Source organism: Epinephelus lanceolatus, chromosome 17 (assembly GCF_041903045.1).
Source record: "Epinephelus lanceolatus isolate andai-2023 chromosome 17, ASM4190304v1, whole genome shotgun sequence".
Classification (NCBI taxonomy): Eukaryota; Metazoa; Chordata; class Actinopteri; order Perciformes; family Serranidae; genus Epinephelus; species Epinephelus lanceolatus.
The window spans coordinates 18,852,925-18,878,959 of record NC_135750.1 but is presented as its reverse complement, the minus strand read 5'-3'; the positions used below and the strand labels follow the sequence as shown (position 1 = coordinate 18,878,959).

Sequence of the window (26,035 nt, the reverse complement as noted above, 5' to 3'; positions counted from 1 at the left end):
TCTGCGCTGAAACTGCCTGTCCTTTCCCCTGTTTTCTAATATCTGTTCATTTTTATATAATGATCTTTTTTTCTCCTTTCCTAACACTAAGAGCTGTTCCTCAACCAACTGTTTCATACTTTTCTTTTCTTCCATGCTTCTGCTCTGATTCCCTCTGGCTCCACTAACCCCTGACCCCTTCAGACTGGCAGTACGAGGGTAAGAGGGCAACCATCCGTTGTCTGTTTTCTTTTTGTTTCATTACATTCCTGTATTCTCTTTTACCATCTCCCTCCGCCGCTGTCTCTCCCCTCCTCTCTTCCCTGTTGAAAGACATTTAATCCCAAAGTTTCCTCACATCAGCTGCAGAGCGCGTCGCCTCGCAGCGCCTGCTCCTCTACACTAGACACCTTCCTCCTGTCTCCTCTTCTCCACCTCTCCTGCTGCCCCATCTGGTGCTGTCTGTCAAGCTGCCATTACCTGTGTCCCATGTGCTCGTACCATCTAGCTGCTGTGACCTCCATCTGTGAAGCCGCTCTCGTCAGTGCTCTGCTTATAATGTTGCCACATGCTTTGACCACCCTGTTTGTCTGGTGTCAGTATCATACAGTCCATTCCTGTTGATGTTTGTGCGCTAGCAGTCATAGATGCCACCTGCTATAAAAAGATGTGTCAACTTGACAGCTTATGGCATGACAGAAAGGCAGCGAAACAACATTTTGAGGCTTATTTCCATAGACCAATGAAATATTTACAGTGTCAGTGATTGTATGTCATGGTTTGTTTTTTTGCAATGCTGATCTAGCATTGCTGTAGGCTATATTCAGACAACACTGTACTTCTCTCCTTCAATCGAAATTCTATGTCAGTTAAAGTATAAAAATATTTACAGTAAAATGCATTTAAGTATCAAAAGTGAAAGAACCTATTCTCTTGAAAAATACCCTTGGGACTGATACATTATCATATCCTCCTGAGACCTGAACTTTTGTTTGGTGTGCATTTTCAGTTTCTCCTTGCTATTTCAAATCAGTAGGACCTGATAAGTATAAAAAACCAAACATTTTCTATGATAATTAAGTCCCAATATTCTCAAATGAGATGTTAATAAAGTCGTTATGTCCTCAAATGAGACAATAATTAAGTCTTAATATCCTTCAACGAGCTGATGAAAAATTCCCAATGTCTGCCAATGAGCACTTTCTAATTAACAATGTCTTGGCTTGTTACTGTTGCTAAAATTGGTCAAATTTGTGTGACATATCAAACTGCAAATGTTATTAATCATAAAAAAAACAAGTTTCACCCATTAAATGTGATCAGGTTTTGGACCTTGTCCACTTTTGTGTCGCGATCGGCTGCAGACTGACTTGGCAGAGATAGACTCACAAGTCAGTCTTTAGACGCTTTGCTTAACTAAAGACTGATGACTTTCTCCCTGATTTTGTGTTTAGATGGGCGGATACAATTTCAGAGTTTAAAAAAACTCCCTACGTTGCAGAACCAATAGTAAATCCGCAGGGTGGTCCTTTGGTGGCTCGTTGAACTCTTGTGCTCGTAAACATAGTCCGACTGGAAACACATGTAGCGGTACAAAATGGCTCAAGTCGCTGTAAGTCATTCATTTCCACAATCTTGTGGACTGAGCACACGTTTGGTAAAACGTAGTTAAATCTCTCGGCATCCGTTTTCAAGCTGTCTGTGTGATTGTTTCCTTGCGGACGAAAAAAGGGGGAGTGCTCATCTCCGGGAGGGCGTGTCCTTTTCAAAAATGCAAGAGGCATTGCTTTGTTGCCGGCCGTTTTCGCCGGTGTGTTAAACACACTTTAGAAAGGAGTGTCCCCAGACTATCAGAAGGCGGAGATCTCTGATTGTCTGGTGGCGAGACTATGGCAGAGATGGCTGCCATCTTGTTTTTACATGGATTAGTGTATTGTGCTCTAACTGACACGAGATGGCACAAAATATGTGTCCACAAACGAGGACAACAGGTCTGCGTTAAGCAGAATGACGCATAAGGTCCGGTAAACCCAAAATGTGATGTCCCCATATGAGGACACAGGGTACCAGGAGGATATGTTACAGTCAGTCAGCATTAATGCTGATGCATTTTACTGCTGAAGCTGGTCAAGGTGAAGCTAGTTTTTATTACTTTATAAATAAATTAAGGTACTTAAGTCCAGTGATTCCCAACCAATAGTAGAGCTTTGGCCCCAGTGGGTCCCAAGATAAATCTGTGGTTGGGAGTGGATTAATATGGTTCAGAAAGACGAAAAGCAAAGTTCTGCTACATATATTTGTGTTCATTTTTTGACTTTTACAGGGGTGCAAACGTCTCGGCTTTTGGCAAATCACCATTTTGAATCTAAAACAGGTCATTTGTGAGCTTCATGCAGATCCGATGAGTTTTTAAAATGGGGTTGGAGGGTCTGGGTCTGCAAGGACAGTTAGTTTTTGACTGCCCACATGCCTTAAGGTAAAAATCTCTGACAGTAGCATTATGATAGCCTTACTTCGCTTATATGACGATGTTTCAAGCTTGGGAATGCTAATTAGCCCGATAAGGTTGAGTTGTTTTGCCTTAGCAAACAAAAGACAGTGTTTCTTCTATAGTGGGGCGGCATAACTGAAAAATTGCCTGATATAAGCACCAAATTTTGGTACATATATGGCTTAATATATGTAGAGGACATCTAGATATTGATGCATCACAGATTGACATTCTGATGACTATGGCAGCAAAATCCAATATGGCCGCTGCCTGAAAACCACTTTGGCTAAAACTTTTGAATCAGATAAACTACAAATTTCTCTACTCTAAGCAGCTAGAGTCTGAGATTAGCAAGATTATAAAAAGAAGGTTGCTCCCATTGATCGGCCACTGATCATCAGCAGATATTTGTTCTCAATAGTTTGAAGGCCAATCACATGCCACCGTCTCCTTTGAGTGCCTTAACTCTTACAGTACTGAGGAGCAACAGTTTAATGTAAAGATTTTTCAAATAAATGAACAAAAAGTAGACAGTTAGCTGGAACGGACCAACATCACTTATGATACAGTTAAATGGAAAGCTTACTACAGGAGCATAATTAGTTTGAAAAGAGAGCAAATGTCAAGCTCATAGAAAATGACAAAAGCTGAACTGAAATGACCTTGTGACAGTTTTTCTTTCAGATATTGTGCTTGTGAAATCAATTTATCGTCGTATCAAAGCCCTGTCTTTTAATTGACCAAACATTGAATTTTTACGTAGTACAATGTACTTTAATAAAATTTTTGGACTTTTGGCTTTGCACTCTTGTGACTGAACTGATGTACCACATACATTACTTTTGTAGCAGTAAGATTACATTGAGCCTATATTCTCACGCTAAAATCGACTGGAAAGCCGCATATTAAAGCTGATATTCTAAAAAAAATGTACTTCCTGGGGGGCACGCCTCCGTCAGGACACTCTTACAAGGTTTGCATCTGTGTCACCGTTTGCACCCCTGCTAGTTTAATTGTTGCTTTATTGGTAAAATATTCAGTATTTGACATATTTGGTCCTCAAACAGGTATATAAATGAAATATACAAGAAGCTGAAGGGCAAACATGTCTTTCGTGGAACTTCTAAAACCTCATAGACATCTGAGAAGTGACAAGGGGCCTGAAGTAGATACTTTTTAAGCCACAAAGGTTGGGGATCACTGATTTATTCTTTAACAATGCGATGCATTTTAAAAGTTCATGATATACTTTATTTAAAATGTGCAATCTGGAGAAAGATATAGCTGTCAAATAAATGTACAGTAGTGTATCAGTAAACTGAATATCTCCCTCTGAAACGTATTTTACTCTCCACGATATGCAGTCATTTTCATAAGCTGCCATGAAGCACAGTTGAGATTGCAAAGTAAATTATGTAAATGTTGCAAAGAGGGATTGTTTTTCCTGATTGCTCATTTGCTTTTTCTTTCTGCAGAGTGTAAGCTGTCCCGGCCTGGCCCCCCTGCAACCATAGTGACCATTGATGAGGAGAGCCCCAACGGTATGTACCTGCAGTTTGCTCCTCGCTTATGTGTGCTGCGTTTCATTCTGTATTCTGCATGGTAAATGCTCCTGCACTTAAGTGGCGTGGATAACACTGTTGGGATTGTTTCTCTCTGTTGCTTTGGTAATGCAATACATATTAATACTACTTTTTCTACTGGGATTGCTGCAGTGTTGTAGTGTAATAGAGTACAGTCGCTCAGCTGATGATCTCCTGGGGGTAGGTTGGTTGTGGGAGATGTTTTGTCAGACATATTGGATTGTCATTTTGATTGTATTTTAAATTAAAGATAAATAAATTCTAGTTGTTCTTGGTGTGTGTATTTGTTCTGCTCTCCCTGGGTAAAGCAGAGGTGTGTGTCTGAGTGAGTGAATACAGATGGTGTTTGTCATACAGATGTGACAGGGGGCTCCATTAATGAGTTGTGTGCTCCCCACGCAGGTTGTCTTTACTGTGGTGTACCCGTGCTACAGCAGCACAGGAATCGCTGATGCATAGAGCAGACACGCGGCACTTGAGTGGGTCAGGTGCAACTATTCTGCTCCTCTTTTTCTCTTCTTTCCCCATCTTCCCCTGGCCTCTCCATCACCTGCACCCACTTCTCCGCTCTCTCTACTTTCCCTTCTCTTTTCCTCTCTCACCTTCATAGCTCCTTGCTATGAGTTCTGAGCGGTTGCCATCTGCATTTTGTTGATGAGTGTGAGAGTGTACGTGCAAATACATAGTGTGTATGTGAAGGGGAGTGCTGACTGCTGCTTTGGGAGGAGCTATATGTTCATTGAGGGAATGAGAAATGCATTCCTCTTAAGTGGAGCAGGTGTGTGTTTGTCTCAGCTCTCCCTGCAGATATTAGTGCTGGAGGTTAATAGAGTTTAATGAGCAGCTCTGACTGAAGATAGAATCCAGAGCTTGTTTATACAATCAGAATAGTATTCCACAGATGCTCCACTCCCCTGCAATATGTGCTTTGGGCATTGCTTTGTGGGTGGTTGAGAAGGAGAGGAATTGTGTGTGCGCACATATGCATGCACCTTATGTGCATGTTTGTATCCCAAGAGTATGATTGGGTGGCTCTGTGTCAGATGAGGCTGCCATTCGTCAGCGCAATAGCCTCCAATTCAGGCTGTCATACTGCCTCACCTACTCCTTCCTCTCTGTGTGTGCAGCTGTGATTTGGGGCTTTGATCGATTGCCGGGGGAATGTGTGAGATGGAGGTAGCCAAGCCTGCATCCGAAAGCCTCTCTCAGCCCACATGCGCCGATGCTCTGTGTGTGGGGGATTTGCGCTAATCTTCCTCATAAAGCACTCATTTACCTGGGATACGGGTCTCTTCTGGCTCCACCGTCCTTTTATTTATTTCTCTGTGATGAAACGGCCCAGAGCCGGTCCTCCCCGTAATGGAATGTAAAACAGGCAACCAGCCGTTATTGACCAAAGCAATTATCCTTCTAAATGTGTTTCATCTCTTCTCTTCTGTCACACAGAAACCATACAAATGGCACGTAATAAGATTCCATCTTTGCTAAGCATTCGCCTTTATATTCATTCATGTCAGTGAATGGGGAAAGCAAACAACGTAATCACCCGTCTGTCTGGCTTTGTTTGGCCGAGGTCAAAAAAGATAGACAAACAAATACATTTAAAATCCTTGGCTGTGCTGAAGAGCAAATTTACCATCAGTCAGAAGAGCCAAGAAAGTATAAGATTCCATGTGGAGGACGAGTGCTGCTCAGAAGCATGATAACATTTGCAGGGGGCTATATTTTATCAACAGTTGTTCGCTCATTGATTGTCGGGGTGGAATTGTACTTGACTGAGTTAAGACAAAAGGCCTCGGCTTAGGCGTTGTGAAATAATCCCATTTTCTGGGTCCTGGCTTTGTTTTCATTTCAGCGTACTACTGTATGTTGTATTCTTGGAGGTTTTCACTTAAGAGTAGCAGATAGTCACGAGGGGATAGAAACCCAGTTGCTCAAATGAAGCGTAACATGTTTAATTTATCCAAGCTGCTGCTTCTGCGGACCCACTGACAGGTGCCAGACACAACCCATAAAGTGTAACTCACATTCAGAGTAGATTTCTATTGGGAAGACAAGGCTTGTTTTCTATAGGCTCCTTTGTTTATGCAGCCTATGAGCTAAATCCAAAAGCAGTTAATCAGATTGAAGAGATTTCTATCTCATAGGATAGGGGCAGCTGGATATGAAGAGAGAGAGGGAAGCGTGAGGGGTGTGTGTGTGTGTGTTTTCTCAATGACGGAAAGCTTCCGACAACAGCAGTGGGAAATCAGTGTGTCCATAAATGAGCGTGCCGTCTCCTAGCTTTTATCTTGTCTCTGCAAATTCGTGATTTGTATCAGCTGTTGCCTGGAGCGTGTGGGTCCTCTCAGCCCACTGTATACTGAGCAACAGCTTATAGGAAATCAGAGAGCAGTGTTGGCTGAAGAGCTTTATTAAAAAGGAGTCAGTTTAGCATTCTTTTATGTGGTGTTCCTGCCAAGGTGGATTCACTCTACACGCTGATAAATCATTGCATCTTGAGGAAGGCTGACATCCACTTGAATGAGGCAATCAGAGTAAAAATCCTCCACAGGCTGATGATGCAAGTAATCGTATCAGTTGCTGAAATGCATGCTTGACCTTAAACATTATGCCCCTGGATACACTGAATGTCCTCAACAAGTGGTTTAATCGAACCTATTCAACCAGCAGTAGGGGAATCCCTTCTGTTATTGCACCTTTGCTTTGGCGCGGTAGTTCTTAACGCAGTAGTTTGGTCTTTCTTCTCCTCACATGAACCTAAACATGGAATATATTTTAATATATTTGCGAATTAAACTGATTTATATTGAATGTTTGACTCTTTCTCACCAGTGAAGTCCAGCGCAAGTGTCAGCCTGGGCTGCGGTCCAGCTTCATCCGATAGCCGCTGCGATATACCTTCAGTGGACTTACAGTAATTGTTGTGACAAGCTCTTTGAGTAATTCATCATAAGCCTCCTATTAAAGCCACAGTCATCAGCAGTCTTATAGCTGTGCAAAAGTAAGACAATAAAAACTTCATGTTAGCACCGCAAACTGTTAATATTATGACATATTGAGGAGCTAGGCGTAAAATGAGACACAGTATCGGCTTGCATTCCTCCCTGTGTAGTAAAAGTGTGGAGATTATTTGATGGTAATTTAAGTCCAGTTTCAGTTTGCATGAGCGTCATATTTTGTAGTCTTTATATTGTCAGAGAATCCTGAAAACAAAGAAGAAATAATGCTTGTTATTTGAATTATATAGCGCTTAAAATTGAGAGCGGCACTCCAACACAAAGCTCCCCTCACCTTTCCATCACTCCGTGCCCTTTTGTTGTTACAAGCCCTCAGACCAATCATTCATGGGATGGAAAGTACCCTCTTTTTGGAAGGAAACAATATCTTTGTCTCGTCTCTGCCTCGTCACGCTCATCTCTGAACTTGCACCAAAGACAGCCACACAAAAGCTCGTTTGATAGAAAGCGAAGTGACAACTGCGCCAGTCTGTGTGAAGACGAAACAAAGGGAGCAACTTAAAACTTCTGCACTGTTTGAGCTGTTTTCTCAGTTTTTTTGTCAACGCCTCGCTTTCATCGCCTCATTCGTATGTTGTGCTCAGCCTCGGCGCTTCTGTTTTTAGACCCAAGACAACTGGCCACAGAGAAGCCTTGACACGGCATTAAAAGATTTGAGGGAGCTGAAATGATGGCAAACAGAGAAAATGTGGAGTGCGGATGCAAAATACCGTCTCTCCTCTGTCGCTCTCACAGAGCAGTGCAGGCTTTCCCCTGAACAACACACCAGACCATGTGTCTGCTGGTTTGCCACTAGGATTGAAGGGCTCGGAGGCAGCTGTAGAAAGTGTTAAATGTGTTAGGTTTAAACAATTAATGAGATGAGCCAGCCTACGTGAGTGTTTTTCTCAGCCGCCCTGGACTCATTAGCTTCTCTCCTTAAAGTTAATTCAATCCCTCACACTTGTTCTCTCCACCGAGCTTGTGATTAGTTGGACCATACTCTGTTGCTTCATATCGTGTTGTGTAGTAAGTCTGTTTGAAGCCTCGACCTTTTTTTTTTTTAAGTCTACTCCTTTCCTTTTTTTAATCTATATTTTCCAGACACATCATCTTGCCTGTTGTAGGAGCTTGATGATGTGTGTTCATTTTCATTTTCTGATTTATGCACCTTTCACTCTTAAATCGTGGGAAGTGATTAATACGCTGAGAAATGATCTTTGAATTTGTGATGCTTCTTTTGGAAAGTGGATATTAGTTCAGAATTTTAAACTAAAGTTGTTTGGCTGGAAATTAAATGTGTGGTTCAAATTCAGGGGCAATTTCTCCTAATTAAAAGTGAACTTCCTCAGACCTACATGAAACAGCTGTAATTTTTATTCCATTAGTTGCACCTGGAAGGCAGTAACACGTCCCCTGAGGTTAGCACAACAGCAAGCTAACACTCCAGTTAGACACCCCCAAGCATGTAGCACCATGCCTTACTATGATGAATCTTCAGACACCCATAGTCCTGAATTCCCCTGTTTTCAAACAATAGTAGTTGTCAACAGGGGAACAAATTGATGTATGGGGCTTTCAGCGCAGCGCTGTACAAATAGCAAGGGCATAATTTGTAACCCTTTTGCCAAGTAGGGTAAAAAAGTCTTGATCCCTGCACAAGGCGTATTGCTTTGTTGTTTGCCACAAGTGAACACAGGTGACTAACTGTTGGCCACCTCGCTGCTTTTGAGTTGTTGCACAGGAAATTGGCAGGTGTGAGGATGTGTGTTTCGGGCAGAGACCTGAATTGGAAAAAAAAAATAATGTAACATCCAATTTCGTTATCTGAATATGAAAATGACAAATCATATGTCTGCTTTTCAAGTACAGTCTGTCATCTGTGCTACATGTTTTTTTTATAGATGGATTGATACTTAAGTTACTTGCAGCGTAAGCGTAAGGACATTCATAATTGTTTTCATAACAATACTCCCTGTTGAGTCAGTTTCCTGCAGGCTTATATGTATCTATATATAGTCCACTGTCACTGTTTACTACGTACACATTTAATTAGGTGGAAAGCACAAGCAGACTCATTTTATATGGTGAAGTGTCTGTCATTACTCCTGCCTGCTTGTTGTAATTGGAGCTGTGCAGTTTACTATTCTGCTGCTACACACTGTATCAGATACTTATAAAACACAAGTACAAATGAATAAGAAATTATGATCAAATTCTGCATGATCCCAACCCATAAATCTGTGTACTGTCAGTACATGCCTCACAGCATCCACTTTTGTTAGAATGCGCCTTTTTCAGGGCAATGGGGGGCGTGAGCAAGTAACAAAACGTGTAGCTCAGTGTGTGACGTAAACAGTGATGTGGGACGGAAGCCGCGGCTGGTCAGTCTTTCAGCGATTCTCTTGTAAGTCGGCCCGTTCTTCACCGTCCCCATCATCTGCCAGTTAATGGCCTCTTCTTTTGCGAGGACAAAGAGGGCGTGCAATTCTTTGTCTCCCCAGTTGCTCATCTTTACCGTAGTGTCTGTCAAGTTTGTGTTTCCCTCTTGCTACTAGCTGCTTGCTAATTCCTGCTATCAGCTGTTTCCTGTTTATCCACCGCCAGTGGCTCGCACGCACGGCGTCATCAACAGCTCCTCCCGCAAGTCTTCAATAGCCCCTCCCGTTGCGGAAGGCCGCCTCAGTCTGTTTAAACTAAAAGGGTTCTGCCACTATGACTACCCTACGAGGCGGAAAATTGGGTACCTCGGATCAACTCGCCAATCCGGCTCTGTGTGTCTAAACGCTTGCAAAACGGCCCAACATTCGCAGAAAATCTGGCAGTGTTAAAGGGACTTAAGTTTCAATGCAGGCAAGGTAGAAACTGAAAGTCTGCTCACTGATCTGCTCCTTCATTTTTGTTGACATCGGTCTTTTAGCCTCATAACAAGACAGGTTAGCTATCAGTAGCTACCATGCTACCTGACAGCAACAGACTGAACAAAGTAGAATCTGCAGTAGGGCTGAGCAATATATCAATATTATACTGATATATGAGACTGGATACATTTTGGATATCGTAATATCCAAAGTGCTTTCTTTCCCTGGTTCAAAGTCTGCATCACAGTAAAGTGATGTAATTTTCTAAATGTACCAGACCGTTCTAGCTGTTCTATTATTTGCCTTTACCCACTTAGTCATTATATCCACATTACTGATGATTATTGATCAAAAATCTGATCAAAAACAGGAAGATATTAGGTCAAAAATAGTCCCTATATCCCCCTGCCCTAATCTGAAAATTCTTGAGTAGACTTCCATGACCTCATCTCTCGAAACTAGAGATAAAACACTGCAGTGGGTCTTCATATAATGTACCTTCATGTCACCTTCATTGTCACTGCAGACCGCTAATGTAGTGTATTATAATACATATATTACATGGTACATGTTGTAATCATTAGACTTTTATGATGCCGACATTTTCCACATCATGCAAAAGCTAAAATACTGTTCAGTCAGATTTACTCTGTATATTCTCCAGCCGTAGTTCACTGCCAACATTCAGTGTCAGTGTGCAGGCAGTAGTGTACAAACTCTTATATCCCTTGACACTAACATTGCCCTAACCCTTGACATCCCGAGTCTGGGGTTTGCACTGTGTATTAGAGCTGGATGATCTTTCCTTAACCTCAAAATAGTTGGTATTGAATGTTAAAATGTGTCTAATATCTGATTTAGTGCATTCGGTTTGGTGAGCACCTCAAGTTTGAAAAGCCATATCGAAAATATGTTTGATATTCTCACAAGGTTGGCTTTAATTTTGCTGATCAGGACTTTGGACCTCCCAGCTCTGCTTAATAATCGCAAAGTAGCAGGAGAGGAAACATCTGGGCGAATGTGGCTGGAGCTACCCAAGTGGCCAATTTGATTTTGTAGAGCTGTGAGTCTGTGTTACTCAAACAAAACGAGCACTGCTGCTCTGTATGCGCACGCAGCCGAGCATTTAAAGCAGTTGTGTTTGTGCTTGTTGATGTGCAATGCGTGTGTGTGCGTGTGTGTGAGTGATATGCGAAACGTGCTGCATTTTTTTTTATAATTCAATGCACACGTCTGATAAGGGTTCGATCACATTCTCTAATCTGTCTCTTTCCCTCTCTCACACACACACAAACACACTGGTCTTAATTCTATGATCACATCCAGTTGTGATGATTGCTAGGTCATCAATATATAATTAGAGCATAGCTGAAAGGCGGGATTAGTGCACAGAGCACCTGCTCCTTTTGGATTAGAGAGCAAACGGGAGGGCTGGACATGCAGCGAGGCTCAATTACACACTTACATACAGTGCATTGTGACTACCTCGGTACACCATTTATATTTTTGTATGGTTTATGCACCTAACAAGCTATTATGTTTTTTTTTAATAATTCAAGATATGGTAAACTCTGTCTGGTCTCCAGATGCTGAAGGTCTTTGTTAATCAGATTTAAAGTGGCCAGTAACAGCCTGCACTTTCCCGTCTACTTGCCCCCTAATTAGACCACTAGTCTTGTTAATGCTATTGTTTCTCTTTAGTAGTGGAGAACATATGTTAATGTTTGATGTGCAAATAAAGCCAGCAATTATAGAATATTGTGGAGATAAACGGTCAGCATAATTACTTCTGTTTCTGTTGTAAATCACTTTGTGCTTATCCTGATTGCGCCATAAAACAGGCCTTTCATGTGTTACGCTGCGCTGCAACATTATTTGCATGAGCATACTTGGATTCGCCGGTTTAAATATCATAGTAAAATATTCAATGCTCTGAGATGCAAATAATCTCTGACTCAAACTGCTTAATCTGATTTAATGTGTTTACTTCACACGTGATCAGAGAAAATCACATTTTAAGTAAACAACCAATAAATTCAACCAAACTATTTTGTTTTCCATCACCAGACTTTTTAAAGCTGATGGAAATAAATGTCTTTTTTATGAGTGCTGGCCCTCACTGCATTATTCAGCCAGTTTCCCCCAGAATATGGTGGGATTGTCAACTTAGATTAATAGTGTCATCATAGAATATGTGTTTTTTTTATTCCCCTCTCTCCAAGGGAATCCCTGTGTTCTTTCACTGCAGCATCTCCCCCCCTATGTACGTGAAGAGACTATAGAGCAGAATGATAGTTGCTAGTTCTCCACACTGTACTGTGGCACAGACGAGCGGAGAGGATCACTGCAGTACGTAAAAAGTAATGTGTTGGCCTCAGCATGAGCAGCATCAGAGTAAAATCTGTTCCACAAGCACACAAAACAGAGAAAAGCGTTTACAGCTCATGTAATATGTGTGATTCTGTGAACAGAAAACCAACCTTTTTGTCTTGTAACTCACTTGACATTCAAAGACTTTTTCTCCCCCTAAAGCTGCAGAGCCAGCACTGTATTGATGGCATCGTCAGGAGAGAGAGATCCCGGAGCTGCTTCACTGAAACAATGATGCCAAGTTTGTGGGCACCATAATGATGCTTGGGGCGATTTTAATGATGCTGGCATTTTCTGGCTCATAACTGTTAACACTGCAATGAAATTAAGGTTAATCAAAACCTCCTTGAGTCTTTGGAGTCGCACACAGCTTGTTGTCAACAGAATGGTGTATGGTTTCTGCTCTGTGATGGTCCCTCGTTAGGAAATATTGATTGTAAATTCTGCTTTATACCAAAACTTGTAGGAATTATTGGTGGATTTTTGCTGCTCCTGTTTATTGTAGGAAGGTAATCATTGATTTTTCCATTGTAGGGAAACATATACTGAATATATGTTTGTGTGCTTGCAAACATTTTAGTAAAACATGTCCTTAATGCGTATTTGTTTTCTTTAAAATACAAAGAATCGTGAAATATTTGCATCACTTTTAAAAGAGAAACATCTGAAAGCTCTCTGTATTGTCAGATATATTTGGGTCGTCAGCTGGTAATTTGCATCCCTCAGTTAATAAGATATATGGAGCATTCACCAATTAATTTCCAGCATATTGTAGTGAGATGGTGGATTAGTTTAATCCTCACATTAGGCTGATCAGACATTAAAATGATTGGTCATTCATATTTTATGTTTGGATCTCATTTTCCAGCAATACAAATATGCAGGCAGGGTACAGTGTGTGCTGTTCAACAATAGAAATGTTGATGTTCTGGAGATTGAACCATGCATCTCTTTCAGTCGTAAAATGGTGACAGTAAACAGACTGCACTTTCCTTTAGATTTTCAACCTTGGTAGGACAAAGCGCTTCACTGTTTGCTATTCACCCATTCACACACTGGGAGCAATTTGAGGTCTGTTGAGTTATTTGAAGGGTTGACCCACTAACTCTGCGTTTACCCAACAAACTCAACTACCCCCTGACCTACAGCTGCCGCCTGTCAGCTGCTCCCCTGCAACAATGCAACATCAATATCTCCCCGTCTACTTGACCTTTAAAGCTAATGTGGAATGGCTATAGGAGTTTGGTGACTGCTGTTGGCGTCTCGGCTCGAGGGATGACGAAGTTGATGGACTGTGCGGCCACTTTCTAAACTTAAATATCTCAACAACCACTGGATGGATTGTCACGATATGTTGTACAGGCATTTGCAGCGCCAGGAAGATGAAGCCTAATCTATGTTTTGGAGTCGTCCATTTGTATGTACATCCATCCCATTTTTGTGAAAGCTATTGTTTCGTCAAATTTGGCACAAACGTCCAGGTGGACTCAAGGATGAACTGATTGCATTTTGGTGGTCAAAGGTCACTGAGACCTGGTGTCTGTCCCATTCTTGTGAATGTTGTGTCTTTAGAATGCATTGAGGGAATTTATTCAAAATTAGCACAAACATCCGGTTGAACTCAAGGATATACTGATTAGATTTCCATGGGATAAGATCACTGTGAAATATGTTTTTGGTCTTAATTTAATAATTCATGTGCCAAAGGTTCAGTGTGACATCATGATCTTCTGCAAAAACGTTTGGCCAGACAAACGTTTTTGCAGAAGATCATGAGTTGCAAAAGGCATGGTGCACTGCACTGCCTTGTTTTTTTTTGTTTAATTCAATCCCTCTAGTGAAAAAATATGCTTGCTGCACCTTTTTATTGTTGCCAGGCAACCACCCAAACCACCCAAAATGGACAAGCAGAGGGTACTTCTTCTTGATCTGGCTGAGGGTGAGAGGCTGTCAGCAAACAGTGTGTTGGGTACAGGGAAACAGAGATATGTGTGGGTACATGAGACCCTAAAGAAGAGGGTGGATCACAGGGAGTACCACCAGTTGGTCCAGGAGCTACGTCTTGACAGCCGTACAGCTCTGGGCATCCAGCAATCGCTACCACTAGTTTCTCCTTGATTGTTTACCAACTGTAAACTTGTTGCCGTGACTACCACAGTTGGCCCACCTCTCAAATCATCAGATTGGACAATGGGAAAAATGAAAAGAGATGATTTGGGCTGCTTTTCTCCTTGAGTTGAAAACACTTCAACTCAAGGAGAAAAGCAGCGTTCAGAGCAATCTGGCAAACTATATCAAACGCCAGGCTCTGAAAGCGCAGAAACGTGAAGTGGGTCGCAGTGCAAAAACTGCAAACAAAAAGCTTCATTCTCATTAAAAACAGTTACAAAAAGGCATCTCCTGCTGCTAAAATGCTTTCTGTGTGATCAGGGCCTAACTCAGGAAGAGAAGGGGAGACATTTGGTCAGATACTGAATTAGTGACGCTAATCTTGGGTGTCCACCTTAGACTCACAAGTCAGTCTTTAGATGCTTTGCTTAACTAAAGACTGATGACTTTCTCCCTGATTTTGTGTTTAGATGGGCGGATACAATTTCAGAGTTTAAAAAACTCCCTACGTTGCAGAACCAATAGTAAATCTGCAGGGTGGTCCTTTGGTGGCTCGTTGAACTCTTGTGCTCGTAAACATAGTCCCACTAGAAACACGTGTAGCGGTACAAAATGGCTCAGCCGTGCTCGCAGAGAACGCCGTCAAAGTTAGTGGATGTTTGTCACGTTTGCGGCGACACATTCTCGCCAACTAAAAGAAACAAACATAATCTTTTACAAGGCCATGACTCATCTGTCCGGCCGGACTATAGAGGGAATCGCCTTGTAAACGCGATTCCCTCTATAGTCCGGGTAGAAAACCAGCAGAGTATTTAGCTATATATATATATATATCACATTTTTCACATCACTGTATCACCGTTTAGACTAATCCGATGTTTGTAAAGTCTATAAACACAATGATTGAACAAACATTACTGTTTCTGTATGCACGTTTAGCTGGGCTAACCGTTAGCTGTTAGCCGTGTCTGTAATAGGTAATAACTCATTAAACGGTCCGTGAAAAAAAAATATCTTTTCCAGCGGATATCTTAGTTACAACATGATTGAGCTAGCAAAGCAGTTTTGTGTTGCTATGTGGTATTTATGAAGTTTTGGGAAATCACGATGTATAAAAAGCATCAGTGGCTGCAGCTGACAGGGACAGCTAACACTAGCAGCAAAGCTAACATCAGGACGTCATCTGTTAAAAGCCTCCCGTTGTCGGATACGACATGAAACTACTCCAGTTAGCTCAATCATGTTGTAACTAAGACATCCGCTGGAAAAAATATTTTCTTCACGGATGAGCACACGTTTGATAAAACAGAGTTTAATCTCTGGGCATCCATTTTCAAGCTCTCTGTGTGTTTGTTTCCTTGCGGACGAGAAAAGGGGGAGCACACATTTCCGAGTAGGCGTGTCCGTTTCAAAAATGCAAGAGGTGTTGCTTTGTTGCCGGCCGTTTTCGCCGGTGTGTTAAACACACTTTAGAAAGGAGTGTCCCCAGACTATCAGAAGGCGGAGATCTCTGATTGTCTGGTGGCGAGACTATGTCCACCTTGAAACACTGCTGATTGTATAGATCTTCTTTGCTGCCCCGCTGAAGATGTGTACGAAGCATCCAAGTTTTAGAATTCATAGCTTCTTTGCCGCAACATGCACATTTGAAGCGCTGTCAACTGTCATGGCCTCATATGAGTCTGGACAGACATGAATGTAAACTGTAATTGCAACTTGGCTGGTTTGCAGAGTAATTTTAGTTCATCTAGCTGCACCAGATGGATTTGCAAAAATTCTCCGACATACATTCATAAAGCCTACTGACTCTGATGATCAGCTGACTTCCTCTAGCAGTGCCAAAGGTTGACATTTGTGGTTTTGAGTGTAAAGTCTCGACAACTCTGGGATGGATTGCCATGAAATAAAGTATTCACACATTCACACATTCACATATACACCTCAGGGTGAATCTTTTTGTGATAACTATAATTTTCCTATAGCGTCATTATCAGGTCACTGTAATCCATGCCTTAGTCCATGAACAATTATAGCAAAAATAATGAGATGCCTGACAGCCTCAGCGGTACTTTGTGTATTTTGCCAATCATCAAATGTCACCATGCAACATGATAAATAATGGTGAACATGGTAAACACTTTGTCCTCAACCCCCGCTTGTGGACCTTGTTATTATGGGAAAACTGCATGCTGATGTATAGTTTAAAGCTCAAAGCACGGCTGTGTGCACTGCATGAGGACGGCCCTACACAGCTGTAGTCTCTTGCTTTTCTTATTTAGCAGTGCCATACTTGTAAATCAAGTTGGCAGACTTCTTTTGAAGATTTATGTTACAAAGATAAGAGAAATGACTTGGTTGCTTCCGAGGCATTAAGGTGCTTATTACTATCTGCACTACATGCCAAGGCTGAGCTACGCTTGTACCAGCTTTCTTTATCTTTTAGCTGTTAGTTCAGCATAGACAGTAATCACAGCCCCCCTAGTTAGTTACAAATGAGGCAGGATGGGATAGAATATGAGTCATAGACATCACCGGGTTTGAGAGGTAGACTGGCGGATGAAATTCTGTCTTCTGTTTCCTTTGAAAATGCTGTACAATGTTTGCATGCACACAAGACACCAGTCTGCTGGGAGAAATCAGGTTATGGCTGCAAATTGGAGTTTACATGCACTGCAGTAACCTGGTTAGTGTAAAACCCATCTTTAGTCAGTAATTAGATTTCTCCCCCGTGGTGCTTTGAAATATTTGTGAATGAAGGCTAGAATACTTAAGGAGTAACTAAACCCCAGAGTTTTGGCTAAAGTGCCTCTACCCTGGAAATTTGAAAAATGCCTCTAGAAGGGTGAAAAAGGTATCAACATGTGCAGGGCTGGGAGGGGAGCACTCCTTTGTGCTGGAGGAGAGGAAGAGGGGTTGGTTGGTGATCAAATTTGCTACCAAGTCAGCCAATAGGAAAAGTGAATTGCATAGCCAGGTTTCAACCAGTGGAGGGCAGTTGCAATGCATAATTATAACACCATATAAAACTCGAATCCTTTGCACTAAGATGTTAAGATATGAAAATGAGTCCATTGTCAACTCTACTAAGTAGTCATATACATTAGTTTTCAGCTGAAAAAAAGTGGTGTGAGGGGATTCATGGATTCATTGTACTGCAGATCTTGGCGCTTTTTTCAGGTGTTAGTTGTGTTGCTTTATGGCGCACACACAAGTCTCATGCACTTTGTGAACATGATTTGTTTTCTCCTAAATCTGAAATACTTCCAAATAGGGGTGTGCCATGTCATATTGTTCATAGTAATACCAGTATGATTTTTATTATGATATGAAAAGGGCATTTTGTGATACTCGAGATGTTTCCACTTGTTGACATATTGACCTCATACTGTTACCCTCGGCAACAACAAGCATAGCTAAAAGCGACTCCATGGTGGTTCCAAAAAGAGGAGCAGCTTCAGTAGTGTGGAATAAACTGTGGCGTCCTGATGTTTTATGAACAGCCCCGGACTTCTCAGACTCTTTTGGCGAGTTACCACTCAGCGGGAACTCATTCAGCGGCTCCTCTGGCAGCAGCACAGCATCTCTCGCTCACTTGCGGCTCGACAAAAAACTACATATACATATGTGAATGTGCGATAGTTCTGGTATCATAACGGCCCATCACAGGTTGCAGCGTGATGATTAGAGGAGGAATGGCAGATCATAAAGGTCCAGGTGGAAAAAACTCAATCATTTAGGATTTTCCTAAAAGAGAAGGAAATCACTTGTTGATTTATAGACAGAGATCCCAGGGTACAGTTTCAGTAGTAGTATTTGGGAGCTGTTTAAAGTTCAAATAAAGACAAGAAATTTGTGCTCTAGTTTTTGTGTTAGATTTTACTTTGTTGAACTATTAATATTGTATACAGAATCTGAATCTCACTCTGAGTTACTGTTGTTGTTTGCAAACTTAAGAAATGAGAGATCTTTTTTTTTAGTTTTTACTGAATAAATACTGTAAAACTATATCACTTTTTTTTTTTTTTGCACTTCTTTTTTCTTAAATTAATAATTAGATTTTTTTTTTTACTAATTTCTCACATCATCAAGAATATCATTATCACAAAAATACCCTGAAATATGGTGATGTTGTTTTAGGGCCATATCGCCCACCCTACTTCCAAAGAACGGATGATGACAGATGATCAGTTATCCTTTGCTAATACAGGGCCAGGTTGCTGGTGTAAAAGGCTTCTCTTAATGCCTTATCTTGAATCACGAAACCTTGTTTCATAATCACATCATGTTTATGAATTTAATTTACTACCAATTGAATCCACTGAATCATTGAATCCATCTGATTAACAGAGGCTGTGGTGGGACCTTAAGATGATCAGAATATTTTCACTCACTTCAGGTTTAGCACCAAGTAGAGTTAAAAAAAATAATAAGTGACTGCAAAGTATTCAGTCATGTTGAGGAGCAAACCCCGCTCTTAGTTTTAGATGTGGTTATTGCATACTACAGTGGAGCTCCTGCAAATTGTGTCACACATAGTTATTTTTGTCCACAAGGGATGACTCCATCTTTCAGATAGTGTATTCCTGTCAGAGATGTGTTATATTTGTCAGAAAGAATGTGTACATTTTTGGCTTATGAATGTTTAAATTGCAGATGGCAAATATGGATATACATCATTAAACATGATCATGAAACATAGCCTGGGTTAAATCTAGCTGTCAGGAAAATAAAATGTCATTTCTATGCCCTGTAACACTTTGGAGTGTATTGGTGAATATTCATCACTCGCTCCCAAAGCTAGAAATAAGAGAGATGAGTTTGCCCCATCTCTGGTGTCATCCCAATGTACAGTTGCATAGAGAACTGCTTAAAAATGATGGCAGTCATTGGATGCGAGTCAGTTCCAATACCCCGGACATCTTTCAAGCTAACGTTCTAGGAATGCACAAAGTCAGTCTCCCATTCATTATCAATGGAGCAGCTCCAGGCTGTAAATCAGAATGACATCACAGATGAAAAGCTTGGTTCTTGAAATCTGAGCTTCGGACAGACCACATTTATTTGAGATTCAGATACTAACTGAGGCGGTTACAGACACTTCGGCTTCATGCTGCGGTGCTTTATTCGATGCCCCAATTTTCAGATTTTCACACTGAGAGATGCGGCCTCCTACCTAGCTTTACTGGTGAAGAATATGACTCAAGGCTTATCCAGTTTCACATTAAGAATGCCCTGATGAATACTTGAAACTTAAATCAAATCCAAATCGTATCATTACTATGTCTCCTGCTGGCTGTTTGTCCTGATGTAAAATGGCACATCTGAATGGTTATAAACAGCCATTTGAATCTGCTAATCAGGAACAACCAGATTGTCATTCAGAACATTTAAGCACCCTCTTCAACTCAGCTAATAAAGACATGCCCTGCATTTATGTGTTTAAAATTGTCACGTAATCAAGAAGATTACCAGAGCAGTGTCAACAGACAAAAGGCTATCTGGTATTCAAGCACTGATAGACATTCAGTCATAGATCCGAGCCGTCTGTTCTCTTTGTCAAAGGAGCAAGTATATGTTTCACATACCACTTCATCTTACTCAAAGTAATGAATGTTCTTTCTATCCAGGCAACAAGGATCTTGTTTAATGTTTCAACCTGTTTAAAGGGCTGTAAGGGTGTAGATTATGGTCTTGGATTGCCTGTAATACTCATTCTAAGTAACCCCAGATAATACCACGTGTAATACCTGTGATGTGCAGTGTGAGGTCAAGATCAAGAGAAGATAAGATCAAGGACATATGCTAATGCATAACATCCTTTCCGAAAGTCATAAAATGTGACCGTCATGTGCTGGAGGCGCACGAACAGAGCTTTAAGAGAAAGTATGAGACAACAGTCTGCAGAAAAGATATTATATGCAAAGTAATCTCATATTGTAGCGTCACATTTTTGGCAGCAGAGATTATTACATGGATTGTTCTACCAAATAAAACTCCCAATATGCAGCTCAAGTAGCCAGTACCAAGCCAATCAGACCAATAGTACAGTTACCTTGTTGTGGGTGCTGTTGGTGGCTAGTAAATGGTATATATGGTAGACTGTATTACACTGATAGGACTACATGTACAATATAGGTTGTAATATTTACCTTGAACATGATTCAGGACTTAATATGTTGAAATGTTAAGGTTTCTTGAAATTAAAAGTTACAAGCAGTGATGTCGATAGGTTTTCAACAGGGACCCACAGGTAGTCATATATAAATATATAAAAATTCCCCTCCGACCCTCCACCCATGGAGGATGCTGGTGTGTCTTCCTCTTAGCTCAGGTCCTCTACCAGAGGCCTGGGAGTTTGAGGGCTCTGCGCAGTATCTTAGCTGTTTCCAGGACTGCACTCTTCTGGACAGATGTTGTACCTGGAATCTGCTGGAGCCACTCTCCCAGTTTGTGGGTCACAGCCCCGAGTGCTCCGATTACCACTGCCACCACTGTTGCCTTAACTCCCCACATCTTTTCTAGCTCCTCTTCCAGTCATTGGTATTTTTCAGGCTTCTCGTGTTCCTTCTTCCTGATGTTACTGTCGCTCGGGATTGCTGCATCTATCACCACTGCCTTCTTCTGTTGTGTGTCGATCAGCATGATGCCCGGTTGGTTAGCCATCACCAGTTTGTCAGTCTGGATCTGGAAGTCCCACAGGATCTTAGCTCAGCCGTTCTCAACCACCTTAGAAGGTGTCATTCGTTCTGACCTTGGGACTTCCAGCCCAAACTCTGTGCAGATGTTCCTGTACACTATGCCAGCCTCTTGGTTATTGCATCCCATGTACGCTGGTCCTGCCTGCATCTTACACCCTGCTATTAAGTGCTGAACCTGGGGTCCTGTCTGGCCTGAGTATAGAGGGCACCAAAGTCATCTACACACTATCAAGTAGGCCTGAATCAAATGTGATATGATTGTGCTAATATGTGAAATTCATAAAAGTTTAAATGAGCTAAATTTAATAAAGCTATAGATTTAATAGTCAAACATTTTAATAAATAAGCTCATTCTCGTTCTTTCTGAGAAGAGTTTTTGTGTTTCCCTTTCACTCATTGAGATTATGAACAAAACAGAATCTCCTAGTCTTGCGCAATATCTACATTTACATTAGGAAAATGGTGGCAGCTAGTGCCAGTCTTTCTTCAATGCACGGTGCTTCCCCTGAACAGTGGACTAGGCATCATACAGTATCTGATGTCACAGTAGACGTGACCTATTTGTCTGTAGTAATATCCTCCATATACATGAAACCAGATACATTATATGAATCTAAATATATAATGTTATTGTCTACTGGCGGTCCTCAGGAACTTCACAGGTTATTTCTCTTCCAGGTAGAAAGTTTGAGCAGGGTTTAGCAGGACATTCAGAGTGACAGCGATCCAAGCTAATGCATGCTAACTACACTAATGACGCATCAGAAATGTGCAACAATATTTCTTGCAGTCATTAAACAAAATCCAGAGATTGTTCCGTATTGAGTTGCTGTGAGCTGTAAATTCACCACTACTAAGCAGAAGGCATAATACACCATTATTCCTGAGCCTGACAGGGCAAGGTCTCTCTTCATTTGGGAAGCTGCCTAGGTCTTACTCCAACTCACCCTGGCTCTAGGTCTGCAGCTGCCTGTAGCGGAGAGCAGCATTAAAGCGAGGAGTGCTCACTTTGTAGCTACATCTGAGGACCAAAACGTCCTCAGATGTACCCTGCACACTGACTGACAAAAAGCCCCCGGCTGCTCTACTTGAATAATCTCAGTCGACTGAGGGGTCTCTGAGTGATGATTCAAATCTTCAACTTTCAGAGGGCAGCTCTAGTTTATATTCTGAACAGCAGCTATATCCAGTGGACTACCTGGAAGAGAAATAATCTGTGAAAGTAGGCTATGCCTTTTATTGTTCTTCAGCAGACAAAGCAGCAACAGCCTTGCTATCTATTTTAGTGCTGTCTATTTAGAAACAGTGCTGATGGCTTAATGTAGTTTTCAGCATTACCATTACGTCTGTGTTGTCCGTCTTTCCTTTCACCATTCAGTCTCCTGCAACAAAGCAGCCTTGTTTCTTTCTTGGAAAGCCCAAGGCATCACTTGGTTCTGATGTTAATAACATATCCCCTCCCTGCAATCAGTATTGGATTTACAATCATGAAAATACAGTGTAGTGTAGATCATCGAACATATTGGCCTCTGTGATGGTTTGAGGCATATTTCACTATCTGTTGTTGAGTTTATGCCTTCTATCCACACAATGTGATATGACTGCTTGACCGTTCTCGCGACACTGTGAAAACCTCATCACATTATTATGAATTGATGGAAGTTGCACTGTCAGAACCAATTTGCAGGACCAGTTTGCCTCTTTGGCTTACTTTCAAAAAGAATAGTATTACTACACAAGAGAGATGAAATCATCCTGACCATGTGTGGCTCATAATAATAACAGTAATGTATTTCATTTGTCCCCGCAGGGATTTTCTTTTTCTTTTGACTTCCACACATACAGTACATGCATCAAATGTGCAGAGATGTGAAATATTTAAATCTTTTATCTGTCTTCAACTTGAGCAGTTGATGTAGGCAGCCATTTCTAAAACAAGCTGGCAAGTTATAACAAACATACCTATACCTACAGTGGATACGTGTATTGAAATATATTAAGTCCTAACTTTCTCACTATCCACATTTATTGCGACTGAAAACCAACGTTAACAACTTGAGAGACAAATCTGTGTGGGAACAGGTAGCAGAAGCCACAGTTGGCGGCTATCCAAAGAGGAACCTTTTTCTAACCTTGTAAGCATGTTCATCATTTGCAAAACAGCCTGGATCCTGCAGAGGTGTGAGGTGCAGCTTTGGAAAGTGCACACAAAGATTGTACAACCCTACGAGAGTATGTACCGTAGGCGGACAATGAAGTTCCCAGTGCAGGATTTAGTCAAAGAAATGAGGGTGTTTATGTGTGTGGTTATCAGTAATTTTGGATCGGACAGGTATCTATTATCTAGGCTTGATTACTCTAATAGTCTTTTCTCCAACTTGTTTGTGAATTACACATCAGAAGTTTCCAACTTCTAAAAACTGTTACAGCTAAAAAAAACTTAGAAAGACACCATGGCTTTCCTGCACTTGCTGTCTGTAGAAGCTGGAGCTGATTGGCAGGTTTTTCCCAAATCTTACAATACCCTGAATGGTGGAGCTGCATCATATGTGTGTCATATTGTTAGTGAATACACTGAGCTCTACTCTGCGCTCACTTCATGCACAGTAGTGCACCTGCCAGCACTGCTTCCTGCCCTTGTAACACAGAGTTAGCCTTGGATTTGAATTATTTAACCATGTTTGTTATGTGGCTCTATTTATGGCAATGGTAGGTTGTTAACCGTAATCACTTTGATGATTCCCTGACTTAACAATGTAGCACCATCATGTCAGAATGATGTCCAGTACTGTGGTTTGTGACTGAAAACCAGCAAAAACATTGACATACCCGGCCTCAGCTGCCCCTATGTGTTCAGTGCTAATAAGCAAATGTCAGCCAGCTCACGCGCTAAACTAAGATGTGGAGCATGTAAACAGTGTATTTGCCGAACATCAGTATGTTAGCATTGTCACTGTGTGCATGTTGTGAGCATACTGACTTTAGCATTTGGCTCAAAGCTCCGCTGCTTGGCCCCAGTGGTGTGCGACCTCACAGGTCTGCTACCATGGCTGCTGACTGTTGAAACAGCCCTTCTTTTTGTTTGGAACTCATTTTTTATTTCCAAAATGCAGGAACACAAATTAAAGCATACAATTGTCATCTTCGTCTTAAGTCTTAAGCTTTTGACATGCCCAGAATGTATGAACATAGTTAGCCGACATCCTTCCGCATGCCCTCCAGCAAGCACTAGACGCAGAAGTATCAAATGTACATGTTATATGAGGTATTCTAAAGAAGCGTACAATAAGTTTCCATCTGAATTCTCTCCATATATTTGTTGTGATGACCGTGTGAGACCCTTAACAGATCTTATTCCAGGTCTCTGTGGGAATTGGTTCTGGTAATTGCAGCTCATTTTCCCATTTGGGTTTAATATAGTGGGAGTCAGTCTTATCCATAGTCAAAAATGCACTATACATACTGGAGATCATTTTTCCCATTGAGTTATTTATTCGTAGATTCATCAACAACCTTTCAATTGCATTAGGAGCTTGAATCTTAATAAGGTCATCTTTTTAGTGTACTTGTAAATATCTATAGAAATCTATCTGCAGAAGATAAAATTATTTTCTTATTTGTTCAAAAGACTTCATAGTTTGACCCAATTGATCAAAAAGCTGATGTACATATATGAACCCAAATCTTGACCGGTGAAACAGCCCTTCTGTAAGACAATAGTAGGGGTGTGTTGCTGGTAACAGATCCATGAGTTCGAAGGCTTACCAGATGCTAAAACGCTGTGCAGAGATCTTTAATAATCACATACAGGATTTCAGAACTCTAGGAGGTGTCAATAGCAACAGTTTTATCTTTCATCACAACAATCGCTAGGCACACGTTGAAGCAAAGGTCCAGCCAGGTAAACTTTTTGCTGAATGAGCTTGCATTTTGATTGCCAGACTGGCCTCATTCCAATGATGCAGGTGTTACCGGGCAGTGGCCTTGTGGGTAACCTGTGAGGGTGACGTGTTGTTGACGCGTTGTGTGTGCAGCACTATGTAGTCAAAATGCACAATACTGGCGGTCACCACTTGGGGCAGACAACAGAAATATAACCCGGAAATCGTGAAGAATCTCATGAGAAGAAGAAGAAGGGTCTGGTCTGATCATCCGGTCGGGTCACTGTGTGCATTCGCACCAGCGCATCTAGCGGTTATACGAATATTGCATCTCAAGCACACGTCGCGGTACCTCGTGTTGAGATGTGCGTACGACGCGTCAAACGAACGCACATCACGCGTGGCAGCCATGATGCGGTTGCGTTTGCACTGTTTGCAGCAAGTATATTACGGCCCTAAGCTGTCACTGAGGGAGGTAACACAGGGTAGGCTTGCGACAATTGGCGATTGATTGATTGGCGATAGATTGAAGGGATGAGCGACAATTTGGATAACAAGTAGCTTTATTATTTACACACAATATCCTTTTGCTCACCTTTCGCATCAGCTTAAACCCAAAACTTCCCCAAATACAAGATGCTGCATTTTTCTTTGACACAAACTAAGTCTTCCATGCTGGCATCCTGTGACGCAGCTCCCCCCACCCCTTCCTACTTCCATCACCCCTGGAAATAGAATTGTCTATTGGTGATCTCGAGTAACCATGATTGGACGATAATAATAAGAATTGCCCGACCCTATAGCAGGCCTGAAACCTCTCTGAACATGTCTTTAGTTTCATTGTGAAGCAAGTGCGGTATCTGTTAAGTATATGTATGTGTGTGCAACCTTTTCTACCATAAGTGTATGGGTTTTCTATCTCCTATGTGTGAAGTGTTTTAAGACTTCTCTCAGTGGAAATGTCCCCCTAAATGTATTAAAATTTATACGAAGCTCGGAGATGTGGTAATAAAGAGGGCATGTGGTTTCAGACTGAGAATAGCAAGAGGCTTGCAGCAGCAGGT

General features: G+C 41.5%; 1 protein-coding gene across 1 annotated transcript in view; it reads left to right on the top strand.

The window, feature by feature from the left end:
- LOC117248417 (protocadherin-15-like) overlaps positions 1-26,035 on the top strand; it is a 335,851-nt gene that overhangs the window by 127,568 nt on the left and 182,248 nt on the right. The window contains exons 4-5 of the mRNA XM_033613476.2: positions 184-198; positions 3,946-4,011. Coding sequence (XP_033469367.2) covers positions 184-198; positions 3,946-4,011 — 81 coding nt within the window. The remainder of the gene's footprint in view (positions 1-183; positions 199-3,945; positions 4,012-26,035) is intronic.